The 16444-nt window shown below is 34.1% G+C and overlaps 1 protein-coding gene across 5 annotated transcripts in view; it reads right to left on the bottom strand.

Annotated features, from left to right (window-relative positions):
• TASP1 (taspase 1) overlaps positions 1–16444 on the bottom strand; it is a 287466-nt gene that overhangs the window by 236763 nt on the left and 34259 nt on the right. For all 5 annotated transcript variants that reach the window (XR_006815397.1, XM_045981844.1, XM_045981845.1 and 2 more), the window contains 2 exons: positions 12096–12216; positions 4588–4672 (listed from right to left, as the gene is read on the bottom strand). Coding sequence is in view for 4 of the 5 variants with exons in the window: in XM_045981844.1 (XP_045837800.1) it covers positions 4588–4672; positions 12096–12216 (206 nt within the window). In the remaining variant the exon portion in view is untranslated. The remainder of the gene's footprint in view (positions 1–4587; positions 4673–12095; positions 12217–16444) is intronic.

The following is a 16444-nucleotide window of genomic DNA, read 5'->3' as shown; positions in this document are numbered from 1 at the left end:
TATATATATAATTTATCATACTATTAAAAAGAATGAAATACTTGGGGTGCCTGGGTGGTGCAGTCAGTTAAGCAGCTGACTCTTGGTTTTGGCTCAGGTCGTGATCTCAGGGTCCTGAGATCAAATCCTGCATCAGGCTCCTGAGCATGAGCTCAGCAGGGAGTCTGTTTCTCCCTTTCCTCCTGCTCCTCCCCATACTCATGTGCTCGCTGTCTCTCTCAAATAAATAAAATCTTTTTTTAAAAAAAGAGAGAATGAAATACTTAAGTATAAGTTTGATAAAAGCTATTTAAGACCTGTACACTGAAAAATTATAAAACACTAGTCAGAGAGGTTAAATGAGACTTTATTAAATGGATATGTTGCAATCCTAATGAAAATTTCAACAGGCTATTTCTAGAAATAGGCTAATTCTAAAATTCACATGGAAATACAAAATGCCTAAAATGGTCAAAACAACCTGAAAACAAAGAATAAAGCTGAAGAACTATGTACATGAGGAAATGAAACAGCTAGTTTCAGACAAGGTTAGTACCACTATATGATATAATTTTAATGGAGAGATGGCCATCACTTTTCCCCATACATTTTATCTTTGTAAAATATAAAAATACAGCACATGTCCCCTTTAAAAACTGCTTCATCTTGTTCTCTTCATCCTTCACAGAAGTAACCACAGTGAGTTTGATAACCTTCTTTCCAGACCTTCTTTGTACACCTATGTACACATATATGCAGTCTTTAAAAACTAGAGTACTGTCTACGTTGTAATACTATGAAGGAATATATAGGAATAAGAGAAGCTTAAAATCAGGACAACTGTTACTTAGGAGCAAGGGCAGAGACATGAACAGACATTTCCGCAAAGAAGACATCCAAATGGCCAACAGACATGTGAAAAAGTGTAAGGGTGTGGACAATGGGAAGGATAACAATGCCATTAGAAAGGGTTCGATCTAGGCAGTTTCAAATCTCTTCATAATGTCTTATTTCCCAACTGGATGGTGGGAAACAGTATTCCTGGTTATAAATATTGCATTATTTTGGTTTTTTTTAAACATAAATTAAACTGAATGTATCATACATCAATTTGATTTTTTTCCTCTACAATATAGAGATCTATTTTACTATATATAAATGTTTCTCCCTTTTCTAATACTGCAGATTATTTAATATGACTAGAAAACAGTTCACTTAGCCATTGATAGACATTTAGATTGTTTACAGTTTTATACACCACAAGTAATGTTGCTGGAACCTTCTTGTGCTGTAGAAGTCTTCCTTTGTACATGTGAAGGTGTTCTATCCCAAGACAGAACTGCTGTAGCACACAACATGTGCATGTTCAATTTTTTACATTAATAAATAATATCAAAATGTCTCTCAACTGGTTATATCAATCTACATTCCCAATACTAGTAGAACAAAGAACCTATTTTTCCACAATCTCAACACTGGATATCATTAGTCTTTATTAATTTTGCTACTTTAACATAAACATATCATCTTATTTTAATTCACAATTCCTTAATTATAGTTGGGCCCCTTTTTGTGTATTTATATACTATCAATATTTTCTTTTCTATAAATTGCCTATTTGTACCATTTACCATTTTTTTTTAATTTAAGTTTTCTTTGTCTTACTAATATTTTATAGTTCTTAAACACTATGTTTACACATTTTTTTTGCTATTATGCTGCAAATAATTTTTCTCAGTTTCAAAGGCCATAATGTCTGAATTCAGATCATGTTATCTTCAGTTGTAAATAGCTATACATTTTCACTTCTCATGTTTCCATATTTAGCCTTATTTTTTCATCTTAATAAGGTCTTTGGTACTCCACAGTCATAAACACAATCTCTCATATTTTTTCTTAAAAATTTTATATTATGCTTTTTTACCTTCATGTTTGAATTTAATTTTTTTTGAACGGCATGACACGAGAATTCAAATTAACCTTTATCTACTAGATAGCCAGCTGTCCCAACATAATTTAATACACCATAATTTTTCCCCACAATGCTTTGAGATGATAGTTACGATAGACTAAATTTAATTTTATACTAGATCCGCTTCTGGACTTCCAGTTTGGTCTTATGGATTTTTTCTATATACCCCTATATAAAATACTGATATTTTCTATATATATTTTTATATAGATCCCTATACCTAAACCAACCTGTTTTAATTATGATAGTATTATGAAGTATCAGGATAGCTATCAGATGAGTCTAACTCTTTGATCTGTTTCAAAATGTCCACTATTGTTGTATACTTGTTCCTCCATATAAACTTGAGAATCAGCTTGATAAATGCTATAAGTAACGTGGGGAATGGGATTATGGTGATTTGCAGGCAAACTTTAAAATACTTTTCACAAGGTTTATGCTATTTTCCTTGTCAACTAAAACAACTGCCTTGTTTCCTCTCTACCGGGCATGTATCTTCTAATTGGTTTAATTAGCGTTAATTATGCTTTATGTATAATAGCAAACATGGGTGAAAGAACACAGTCACATTTTAATTCAACGTTGAAGAGAATATAAATCCAGAGATAATCTCTTTACATCTATTACTCCCCTAAAAATAAGTCTTATCCAGTAGGGCTCTGTGTATGTAAACAAAACTTAGCAAATTTGGGGTTAGTGGACTTCAAAACAGTTAAAAAGCATGGTTTTAACACAAATTATGAGGAAAGTCTAAATAAGAATTCTTATTCATCTCCTATCCCCCTACCCCCCCATGTTGCTTCTCCATGTCCTCATATCAGGGAGATCATATGATAGTTGTCTTTCTCGGATTGACTTATTTCACTAAGCATGATACGCTCTAGCTCCATCCACGTCGTCGCAAATGGCAAGATTTCATTTCTTTTGATGGAGAAGAATACATGAAACAAGATGGGATTGGGAGGGAGACAAACCATAAATGACTCTTAATCTCACAAAACAAACTGGGGGTTGCTGGGGGGAGGTGGGATTGGGAGAGGGGGAGGGGGCTATGGACATTGGGGAGGGGAGGCGAACCATAAGAGACTATGGACTCTGAAAAACAACCTGAGGGTTTTGAAGGGTCAGGGGTGGGAGGTTGGGGGAACAGGTGGTGGGTGATGGGGAGGGCACGTTTTGCATGGAGCACTGGGTGTTGTGCAAAAAGAATGAATACTGTTACGCTGAAAAAAAAAAAATAAATAAAATTCCCTGACTCACAGAAAGCACTTAACAAATATTAGCTCTTACTATTATCATCAGCAGCAATGTCGGGATTACAAGAGAGCAATAAAAATGCTGTTATTAAAAAAAAAAAAAAAAAAAAAAAAAAAGAATTCTTATTCACTTTTCCTACTTTCATAGTTATAAAAGTTATTGATATCAAACACATTATAAACAATCTCAAAATTTCAGATTTGCTTCTCCTTATCCTTCCTGATTGAAGACACAAATATTAAAAATTGTATTTCTTCAAAAATTTTTAAAATTAACCTTTCTAGTATCACAATTAAACAACTGACAAGTAGATGATTAAAATGAATTACTTGAGTATACTAGGGTAAGAGGTTTCAAGACTTTTCAAAACTATATTAATTTATTTTCTATGACTTCAAATTATAACAGTCAAAGTGATTATCTTATAGTACTATTATCACAACTTTCAACACAGAACATTAATATAACCTTCACAGCTGGGCACACTGAACATATACTGAGTACGCACTGGCACTGAAGCATATTTGTTATTATCATTAGGCATGCTAATGGAATGATAACTATGTTTTGCAAACATACAGCAATTTACAAAATTATTTAAGGGTAAAAAAAAAAAATCATGTCAAGGATTTCCTTTAAAATACTACAGGAAAGGGGTGCCAGGCTGGCTCAGTCGGAGGGACTCTTGATATCAGGGTCATGAGTTTGAGCCCCAAGTGGGTGTGGAGATTGCTTAAAATCAATAAACAAATTAAATAAACTCTAAAAAATTTTTTAATTAAAAAAATACTACAGGAAAAAGAGATTGAGTAAGATAGATGAAGGGCAAAAGCAGTTAATTGTTGGAGCTGGATGACAGGTTCATGATGGCTCTTTACAATGTTCTCTCTAAATTTATAAGTACTTGAAAAGTTCAAAGTTTTTTAAATGAAAATTGTATGTTAATGCTGGAAAAAAACATAATCTTACTAATCTTAACATTACAATGTGTTTCTCCAGAATTGAAAAATTAAGTACTTTTATTCTAAAATCATCTCAAAATTAAAATTAGTTTGGACTCTGCACTTTTAAAGTTTCATAACAAAAGATCCCAACTGTGCACTTTGGAACAGCAAAAACATCTCTATAATCAACTACAAAACCAAAAATTAACTCTGATTTCTTTCCTGCTTTAATCTGTAATATTCTATTGCATCTGAAGCTCTATCAAGTGTACAAAATGTTCCAAGATTATAGAACAAAGTGTGTCTTCCTCTCAAAGGCAAGCTACTGCTGGTGTGTAACCAACATCAGCCTTCTGTGGATAAAAATAGCCTTCAAACACCACATGCATCAAAGACAATAGACCCAAGGAAAGTCAGGCAGAACAAAGCAGTTACCAGGGAGGAATTCGGCCAGCGGAGAGCTTGCCCTTCTGCCCTTCACACAAGAGTCTGTTTGCAACTGAGACTGGATTCTTGATTCCTATAAAAATAAAATTGGCAGAAAATGCAGTCAGAAAAATATCTTCAGGTTTCCCACTAAGTTTTGTGGATGCTTCATAAAACAACTTTTAAATATCTTAGAAAACTCTTCTTTTACATATACTAATGAAAACCCTTAATTATCATGAATAATATGGATAAAATCAACGTATAAATGAATATCCAGTAGAGAGAAGAATATAAAACATACATTCTCGTGTTTTGTCATGTGCTACAGCAGCAAAGACTGAATTTGAAATAATTGATATTTAAATTAGGCCCCTTGTTAATAGATTTCAGAATAGAATAGAGATACTGAAAATGTGGCATCTACTTTCAAAAACTGAATTTCTTTCAAAGAATAAACATGATTACAAACAGCTTCAAATTTACCATGGTGGGGGGAGGGGGGAAATTAATGGCCAAAAATTTTAAATCTCGCCTACAAGAGAGACAGAATAAAGAGAATATCCTACAAATCAAGTAAGAGTGGGGAGAAGAGGCCAAGTATATACAAGACTGTAACCTAAAACATGGTTCAGATTGTTTCCAGGAGGGAAAACAGAATGTGAAGAAAAGCAAGAAGAGGATGCTTATCTGGGAGGAATACTAAGACAGTATTAGTGTGAAAAACAGTCATGATGACAATGATGACAAATAAGACAATGTGATGATGACTGAAGACAGTGACAGTAACTCAGTATCTAATATATGCCAACCCCCATAACAAAGCCTTAAATATATCAGATTAATTCATTGATTTCTCAACTCTATCATATAAGTATACTTATGAACCCTGATTACTGAGGAAATATTTGCACAGAGGGTTAAGTCACCTGCCCAAGATCACAGTGCTGAGATTTCAACAGAAGCAGCTAATGCCAGAGACCACACGCTTAACCACTAACCAATGGATGCCTCTCAGGACACCATCAGTACCAAAATAAAAATTAAAAATATCAATCAATGAATCAGCCGTGGGATATAAAAAGAGTATTAAAACTCAAGTTAAGGTCACCATATTGACTCAACACAAAACTATCTAGCTAAACAACAAAAACATGCCACCAAAAAAACATATGAAATACCGAATAAAGGAAAAGCTCAGATCTCTGTACCAGCTCTTAAAATATATCTCTGTATACGATGATGTAATACTTAAAGACTTTGATAACTGTCAATTAAGTTATAAATTTAAATCTACAAATTCTCCATCAAAACTTCAAAAGGATCTCTATGATGTATGACAAGTTGACTCTCAAATTCATCAGGAAGAGAAAACTTTCGGGATCAAAATGAAGAAGTATTGACCCTTCAAGATACCATTTCTTGAGCATCTGGATAGCTCAGTGGGTTAAGCCTCTGCCTTCAGCTTAGGTCAGGATCTCAGGGTCCTGGGATCTAGTCCCGCACTGGGCTCTCTGCTCAGCTGGGAGCCTGCTTCCCCCTCTCTCTCTGCCTGCCTCTCTGCCTAGTTGTGATTTCTCTCTGTCAAATAAATAAAATATTAAAAAAAAAAAATAAAGGAAGAAAATAAAGCTAAAGTTCAGAATAGATCACATAAGCATTTGAATGTTTAATACATGACACAGACAGTATTTCAAATGAGTAGGAAAAGACAGACTCTATATGAGAGGTAGAAAGAACACAGAGTGATGGGAGTCACCCTGTTTTATAACTGTACCTGCTATCTATTGCTTCTCAGCTACAAATTCTCCCTTCACTGCCTGACCTGTGAAAATGGATATGGGCCCTTTAAATATGCTTCCTTTGCCAGCTGGCACACTGGTAGCTTTGTCAGTAGAGGGCACTGGAGACACACTGTAGGAGGACCAGGTGGCTTCTTAGGCAGGCTTGGAGAGCTTCAGTTTTTCTTCACTATTTGGCCAACGTAGTATTCCCTGGTGCTAAGTGCCTGCAGGGTGTAGCTTTCTCCAGCATTTGGCCACCACATGTTTTCTCCTGCTCCTGATTCAGGCTACAGCAGCATAGATGACAGCCCCAGAAAGAACAGGACTGTGCCCAACTCAAGTCACAAACCTTCTCAGCCTCACAGGCACAAAGAGTGAAGTGTCCCATGGGGACAGGGCTGTCAGGTGAGCCAAAAACCCAGTCTTTATCCTGTGCAACAAAGGTTCAATTCACATAGTTTCCTCACCTCCATGTGCCCAGCCTGAGCTCACCTGTGCCCCACAGGATTGTTCTTGGTCTCACAGTGACTGTGGTCTGTGTAACCCAGCAACTTCTCTGCTAGGCAGTGGGCTACAACCACACCTTCTTCAATAAGGTCCAAATCTCCTTCCAAGTTTATCCTTACTTGGGTATTCTCCCTCTGCCCTAGAACACATTTTGAGTTCTCTTTCCATCCTTGTATAGTTACTCTCCTATCACTGTTTAACAGTTCTGTACATTAAACGTCCCCTATTTAATCTACCATGTGATTTGTGTCCTATTTGGACCCAGACTGATAAAGTAACCTTGGGCCAATTACTAAATATCTTCTGTTCCAGTTTCCTTATCTGTGAAATGGGGATAAAAGTAGTGTCCTCAAAAGATAATTGTAAGAACTAAATGACTGAATATATATAAACTACTGGAGAACAATGCATGGTATGTAGCAGTCACCCAATGAACAATTATTATTATTATTGTTATTATTATTCAAGATTATGTAGGGACAATTTGTTGGTTATTTCAGAAAAAAAATGCATTAAAAAAGTAAATGAAAAACAAATTATAAGTGTATGAGAAGAAAATATAGGTGAATATACTTATAATTATGAGGGAAACCTTAAGAAATGCAAAATACAAAAGGCACAAAAGAATAAAAATAAGTTTGAAAATAAAAATTTTTAATTCTAATATAATAAAGCACATTATAAGTAAAGTTAAAAGACAAGCCACAAGAGATACGAAACAGTTCACAGAGAAATGCTAACGGCCTTTAAACATGAAATTTCATTACCAATAAAATTTCATAATGAAAGAAATTAAAATTAAAACTAATTGATAGACTCTTTCTTACCTATCACAGAAGCCAGAAAGGATAAAGAAGATTGGAACAAGTGAATAACCAAATTGACCAAACTGGCACATACAGAACATGTACCCAACAACGACAAAATACTTACTCTTTTAAAAAGTCCACATGGAATGTTTAACAAAGCATACCATAAACTGGGCCATAAAGCAAGTCTCAAAAAGCTTTAAGGGACTGGAATCATATAAAGGATGTTCTCTGACCACTGTGAAATTAAACTAGAAATCAAGGGAAAAAAGCTAACTAAAAAGTTCTTAGGTAAATAAATTTGACAACTCATTTGAAAAAGACAAATTCCTTAAAACTCATGTGAGAGGAAAATATAATCTTATAACTCTTAAAGAAATTGAATCCATTTTTTAAAACTTCCTACAAAGAAAATGCCACTAATTTAGAATAACTAATGAATTCTCAGAAGAAATCATTCTAATAATATGCAAACTTTCCTAGGAAAAAAAAAATCCCAATTCATTTTGTGAGGTTAGCTATAATAGGATTCCAAAACCTGAAAATAATATTACAAGAAAGGAAAAGTAAGCCTAATCTATTACATGAACATAGATGTCAAAATCTTAAACATCAGCAACTTGAACCCAACAGAATATAAAGATACAAACATGACCAAGAAGACTTTATGACAATAAAAGGAACATTCAAAAATCAATCACAAATTTCATCATGTTTAACAAAATAAAGGAAAAAACTCTTTACCTCAACAGACACAGAAAAGCATTTAATGATAATTCAATCAATACCCATTTGTAATAAAAACTATCAGCAAACTAAAATTAGAAGGGAACTTCCTCAATCTGATAAAGGATATCTATGAGAGTCCAAAAGCTAGCAGAGCATACAGAATGGTGAAATATTTAATGTTCTCCCTCTAAGATCAGGAACAAAGCAATGATGTACACCATCCCCACTTACATTCAGCATTGTACTGAATGTCACAGCCAGTATAATAATGTAAGAAAAAAATGAAAAGTTTAAATATTGAAAAGGACAAAGTAAAATTGCATGAGTCATAGGTAATATAATTATGTATAGAGAAATTCCATGGGAACCTATTTTTTCAAATGCTAGAATAAGTGAATTCATCAAGGCTAGTGAATTTAAGCCCAATAACAAAATTCAATTATATTTCTAAATTCAATAAAACAATTAGACATTGACACTTTAAATTTATATACTTTATAATAGCATCAAAAACTAAGTATCTAGAATAAATCTAATAAAAGATATATACAATATTTATACTGAAAACCATAAAACAATGCTGAGGAAAAAACATGAGTAACATTTATATAAATATACATATCCTATATTTGTGGACTGGAATAATTAATACTGTTAAGACATCAATTGTCCACAAATGATTCTATATACTCAGTGCAATACCAATCAAAATCCCAGCAGAGTTTTATTATGGACATTAAGGTGACTCAAAAATTTTATGAAAATGGCCAGACACCTAGAATAGCCAATATAACCTTAAAGGAAAAAAAAGAAAAGAAAAAAAAAAGGAAGTTAGAAATCTTACACAAACCAGGAATCAAGTGATACATATATATCACTAATATAAGTATATTAGAAAACATAAAAAATATAAAGCTATAGTAATCAAGACAGTATGGCAATGAATAGAACGGAGCAGAATAGAGGGTACAGAAACAAGCCATTGTACATATAGTCCGTCACCTGTTTTGCCAGCACAGTTATGTGAAGAGAATATTGTCTTTTCTATTAACAATGGCAATGAACCAGGTGGATATCCGTAAGAGAAAAAAAATTAATGTCAGCTCCTATCTCACATACACTGAAATTAATCTGGGCTTGATAAGAGAGCTAAATGTGAAAGGTAAAAAATAAAAGAACTATTAGGGATGCCTGGTGAGCTCAGTCAGGAGAGCATGTGACTCCTGATCTCTGGGTCATGAGTTCAAGCCCCACAGTGGGTGTAAACCTCACTTTAAAAAAAAACACACCAGAACTATTAAAAGAAAACAAAGGAGACAATCTTCATAACTTTGGGTAGGCAAAGATTTCTTAAATAAAATATTTTTTAAATAACCATAAACTAAAAGGTTGGTAATCTAAACTACATTAGAATTTAAAACTTCAATTCATCAGAAGACAGCATTAAAAGAGTGAAAACGTGATCCACAGACTAGGAGGAGATATACATAATACAGGTATCTGACAAATGATCTGCGTTCAAATATATAAAGTATTTAAACAAATAAATGAAAAAAGATAATCCAATAAAAATATGCAAAAGACTTTTGAACATACACTGCGTAACAAGAATAACTAAACGGCCAATAAGTATGTCATAAGGTTCTCAGTGTCATTAGTCACCATGGAAACTCAAATTAAAACAATTAATGCCAATGCACAGATACAAAAATTGATGAATTTTATTTTTTAAAGATTTTATTCATTAATAAATGAATGAGAGAGAGAGCACAAGCAGGGGGAGCGGCAGGCAGAGGGAGAGGGAGAATCAGGCAGCCCACCAAGCAGAGAGCCCAACATACAGTTCGATGCCAGGACCCTGGGATCATTACCTGAGCCAAAGACAGACACTTACCCAACTGGGCCACCCAGGCCACCCCAAAATGGATGCATTTTAAAAAGAATAGCAATGCCAAATGTTGGCCCTGATGTAGACTAACTAAAATGCTCATACAGTGCAGAGTGGAAGTATAGATTATAACTACTTAGGAAAACTGTCTAGCAGTATCAACTAAAGCAAAGCACATTATGTACCTAAACTTATCATCCAGTATAACATTGAATAGAAGTGATGAGAGTGAACATTGCTATATTATCCCTGATCTTAAGGATAGGACTTTTTTAAGATTTTATTTATGTATTTGACACAGAGAGAGAGAGATCACAAGTAGGCAGAGAGGCAGGCAGAGAGAGAGGGGGAAGGCAGACTCTCTGCTGAGCAGAGTACCTGGATGTGGGGCTCAATCCCAGGACCCTGAGATCATGACCTGAGCTTAACCCACTGAGCCACCCAGGCGCCCAAGGATAGGATCTTAATGGTAAACTTATCATTCCAAATCTTAGGTTTATAGCCAAGAGAATTAAGAACATATGTGTACCAAAAGACATGTACAAGAATATTCACTGGAGCAGTCAAAAACTAGAAACTATTCAAATATCCACTAAAAGGAGAATAGATAATTTATTATATATTCATGCAATAAAATACTACTAAGTAATAAAAAGAAAAAAAAATACTGTGACAGAAAAATGGGCCAATCTCACAGGCATAGTATTAAGAAAAAAAAAAGACCACAGAGGTGTATGATTCCACTCACATAAATTTCAGGAACAAGCAAATTAATCTATGGTACCTACAGTCAAAATTAGGGAAGAATAGGAAGAGGTGGGAGGCAGGAATGAAGTATAGGAGGTATGGACTAGGAAGAGCATAGAGAACCCTCCTGGGATTATGGAAATGTTCTTTTTTTTTAAAGATTTTTATTTATTTAATTTCAAGAAAGCGAGCACACACAAGCGGGGGAGGGAGAAGAACAAGCAGACTCCCTGCTAAGTGCAGAGCGAGAAGCCCAATGCAGGGCTAGATCCTAGAACCCTGAGATCAGGACCTGAACTGAAATCAAGAGCCTGATGCTCAACCAAGGCCACCCAGGCACCTTGAAAATGTTCTGCATTTTGACATGGAAATGTTTCATATCTTGCCCTGGATAATGGTTTATATAGCTGTATACAATTAAAAATTCATGCAGCTTTATAATTAAAATCTGTGCATTTCATGTATATTTGCTTTAATAAAAGAATTATAAAATATTAGATATATCTTATATGTACTGATGTGGGGAAAATCTCTGAAACATCCTATGCAAAGAAAAAAGAAAGTTTCATAAGAATATGTACATATTTTTTTTTAAAAACCACATGTGTGAAACTATTTCTATTAGATAAAAATATAGACAAATGCAATTTTTTTACCGGTTAAACCCCTCCAAGGAGAAAGGGATAAGAAGGAAAGATCTGGAAGGGCAAAGGGAAATTTTATTTACATCATTTAAATTTTCTAACAAAAAAATATATTATGTGCGTATTTCAAATAATCATAAAATTAATGGAATATGCTAACTCACGGGTTAAATGTCTGTAATCCCAAGGAGATGGAGGATAATGATCAAATTCTAACAAAGACCTAACATAAGCTTTTTACTATTTAAAACCTTTCATAGCTAAGATTTCATGTTTTACATCCAATAAAAGGAAACAATGTTGTTTTCAACATTATTCTAATCAATGGTAGAAATTGGTAGAAAACACTAGATAGTAATATTCATAATTTTTTAGAGAACAGAGATAATGTGTTATAATGTCCACATACCACTCAGTGCTCCAACAGCTCCAAAATTTAAGGATTTTCCATCCATTATGCTGGCATCACACTCAATTTCACCCAAGAGATTTAGATTAGATCCCATTCCTGCATTTGTAAAAGGAGAATCCTAAAAAACAAAAACAAAAATTAAAATACCATTAGTCTTAAAGAAGATTTAATGTCAATCCTTTATAAATTGTTCCAAAAACTAGAAAGGGAAAGAACACTTCCCAACTCCTTGCATGATACCAGTACTAGCCTGATTCCCAAACAAGACAAAGATATCATGAGGAAAGAAAACTACAGACTAATAATATATCTTGAGAATATAAACACAAAAATCCTCAAGGAAATGCTAGCAAACCAAATGCAGCAAAATATGAAAGTCCTATAAACCATAAACAAAAGGGATCCTAGGGAAGCAAGTTTGGTTTTAATATGTGAAATTTAATGTGGTACATCATGTTAATAAGGAAGAAAATAGAGAAAATACAGGACCATACCAATAAATACAAAATCCAACACCCTTTCATAAGAAAAGCACTCAACAAACTAGAAATAGAAGGGAATTTCCTTAAGATGGTAGGGGACATCTAGAAAAAGTCCAGAGCAAACATCATAATTAATGGTGAAAAACTGAAAGCTTTCCCTTAAGTTCAGGGATAATACATCAATGTTCACTCCCTTCAACATTATAATGGATATTCCAGACAAAACAATTAGGCAAGAAAAAGAAATAATGAGCATCTAGGTTAGAAAAGAAAAAGTAAAATTATCTCTTAGTAGAAGATAACATAATCTTGTATACAAAAAGTCCTAAGGGTGCCACTAAAAAACTCTTAGGACTGATAAATAAAATAGTTCAACAGGGTTTCAAAATATAAGAGCAATATACAAAAATCAATTGTTACATCTACACATTAGCAATGAACAATGTGAAGATGAAATTCAGAAAACAATTCCACTTACAATAAAATCAAAAAGAATAAAATACTTGGGAATAAATTCAACAGAAGTAGAAAACTTATATACACTGAAACTATAAAACATGTTAAGAAAAAATTAAAGAAGACCTAAATAAATATAAGGACAGCCATGTACATAGATCAAAAGGCTTAATATCTTCAAGATAGCAATACTGTCCAAAATTGAACTGCTTCAAATCCTGTATCAAATCCTAGCTACCTTTTTTGCAGAAATTGACAAACTAACCCTAAAATTCATAAGGAAATGCAAGGGACTCAGAATCACCAAAGTAATCTTCAAAAGAAAAACAAAATCAGAGGCTCACACTTCTAGGTTTTATAACTTACAACTATAGTAATCAAAACAATGTGATATAGGGGTACCCGGGTGGCTCAGTGGGTTAAGCCTCTGCCTTCAGCTCAGGTTATGATCTCAGAGTGCTGGGATGGAGCCCCATATTGGGCTCTCTGCTCAGCAGGGAGCCTGCTTCCCACCCCGCCCCCTGCCTGCCTCTCTGCCTACTTGTGATCTCTGTCAAATAAATAAATAAAATCTTAAAAAAAAAAAAAAAGACAGTGTGATATAGCTAAGAACAGACATATAGATCAATGCAATAGAATTCAATCAATTCAATAGAATTGAGTGCCCAGATAGAAGCATTACATTTATGGTCAATTCAACAACTATGCCAGAACAATTCAATAAACAAAGGATAGTCTTTTCTCTGAGGGGAGCTGGAACAACTGGATATTCAATCCAAGAAAATAAAGCTGAATTCTATCTCACACCCTAGACAAAAATTAACTGCAAGTTGATCAAAGGCCTAAATGTAAGAGTTAAAACTATAAAACTATTAAAAAAAATTAGGGCAAATATTTATGACCTCAGAATAGACAGCAGTTTCCTAGATATGACACAAAAGCACAAACAACCAAAGAAAAAACTAGATAAATTGTATACCATCAAAATTAAAACTTTTGAGTTTCAAAGCACACAATAAAAAAGGTAGAAAAACTCATAGAATAGGAGTGGGGGACTGTAAATCATTTATCTCACAAGAAATCTGTATCCAGGATATATAAAAAAACTTCCCACAACTCTAAAATAAAAACACTATTTTAAAATGGATAAAGAATATGAATGAACAGTTCTCCAAAGAAGGTAAATAAATGGCCAATAATCACATGAAAAGATGCTCAACATCATTACTCATCAAGGAAAGGCAAATCAAAACCACAATAAGCTACTTCTTCACACCCACAATTCCACTTACAATAACATCAAAAAGAATTATAAAGACAGATGTATTGGCAAGGACATAAAGAAACTGGAACCCTTATACACTGCTGATGGAAATGTAAAATGGTACAGCCACTTTAGAAAACATCTGGAAACCCCTCAAAAACGTAAAAGTTCCCATTTGACCCAACAGGTCCATTTCTAGGTATATATACAAGGGAAATGAACTATCTACACAAAACTTATACCCACATAATCACAACAGCTTACTTAATACTCATATGCCAGCACTTCTGAAAACAACTCAATGCCCACCAACTGATGATTGGGTAAGTAAAACATGGGCTATCTATACAGTGGAGCATTAATCAGAAATAAAAAGTAATGAAGTACTGATACATGGCAAAATATGGATGAAACTTAAAAACATAATGTTAAGTCAAAGAAGTCGATCACAAAAGATCACATACTGGACGATCCAATTTATAAGAAATTTCCAGAAAGGAAAATCCATAAAGTAGATTAGTGGTTGCCAGGGGTTGCAGAAGGGGGAATGGGGAGTGACAGCTAATATGTACTGTTTTTCTTTTTGTGGTGATTCAGATGAACTAAAAGTAGATGATGTGACAGCTGCAGAACTTTATTAATATACTAAAAACCAGTGAACTGTATACTATGAAAGAGTGAATTTTATGGTATGTGAATTATATATTTAAAAAGATATCATGAAGGGGCCCCTGGGTGGGCCAGTTGGTTGAGCGTACAGCTCTTGATTTCAGCTCAGGTCACGATCTCAGTACTGTGAGATCAGGCCCCACATCAGACTCCACGCTGAGCATGGAGCCTGCTTGAGATTCTTTCCCTCTTCCCCCACTTTCCCCGTCCCCAATTCTCTCTCTCTCTCAAATAAATAAAATCTTTTAAAAAATAAAAATAAAAAGAGACCATGAAGAAAAAAAAAAACTTATATCAGCAGACTACACAGAACATAAAGGCCTAGAATCATGAGCAATGGGTCATACATGCAACTAATGAATCACTGAACATTACATCAAAAACTTATAATGTATTATATGTTGGCTGCTAGTTGAATTTAAATTTTAAAAAATGAAAAGAAGTCAGTCATGTATTTGAAATCTAAAAGAAAGACACTGCCTTATTTTTCTAATACTGTGAATAAAGCTTTTAAATATATATCCACTAGTCTTGTTATATCAATATATTATCATACATGATTCCCAACCACATATTGGGGGGGAGGGATGTAACAATATAAAATCTTACAACAAAAATAAACATCATGGGGACAAAGTTCCAAACGACTTCAAAAAAAAAAAAAAAGAGCCGGGTGTGGAAAGATCAGATTGACATTCCTTAGCGTCACTGCATAGATGAAAGGTCTACTCCTGTACCTCACATTCTAGAAAACTGGGTCAATCCAGAAAATGAGCTCTGTTCTAAGGTAAGACCTATATTATCTAATAAACTAGGGCAAATCTGGATCAACCTTTAGATCACCAAATGCCTCGTATCACCTACAAAATCCTGTTTCCTGTATTTCTTCAAGATCCAAGAAAACTGACTACAACATTAAACCTTCTTAATATGTACCTATGACTAGAGCAAAGGGTTCAGGGATTACAGAACAGGGTTTTTGTCCTAATGCAGTTAAATAACCTTATAGTCGATAGAACTTTAAAATAAGATCACAGGATAGAAAAAAACAAAAAAGTATATAATTATATAGAAGTGAGTAAACAGATAATAAATGCTTTGAGCACCCAAAAGCAATGGCCCACTAAGACAGAAAAGTTAACAGCAGGCTTCCTGAAGGTAGCCAGGAAGCTAGAAAATTCCAGTTGATGGAAATTATGTGAACGACATGTAGGTAATGGCAAAGTGTCAGAGCCACAAAAGACACATTTAGCAAAAATGATTTACTGGAGCCAAATCTGAAGATTGAGACATGCTGAATACATCAGAAGCTGAACCTGAATAAAAAAACATTGAGAAGCCAGTCAAGATTTTTGTATAAGAGAAAGTCAAAATGGGCATATAGGTCAAGGAAACAAACTGACATTCACATGTTGTATGAGAAGGAAGAAGAGGAGATTGAAATCAGTGAGACCACAAACGGGCTATTTTACAAC

The sequence above is a fragment of the Meles meles genome, chromosome 16 (assembly GCF_922984935.1).
Source record: "Meles meles chromosome 16, mMelMel3.1 paternal haplotype, whole genome shotgun sequence".
Lineage (NCBI taxonomy): Eukaryota > Metazoa > Chordata > Mammalia > Carnivora > Mustelidae > Meles > Meles meles.
Note: the sequence above shows the minus strand (reverse complement) of the source record. Positions and strands in the feature narration are given on the sequence as shown.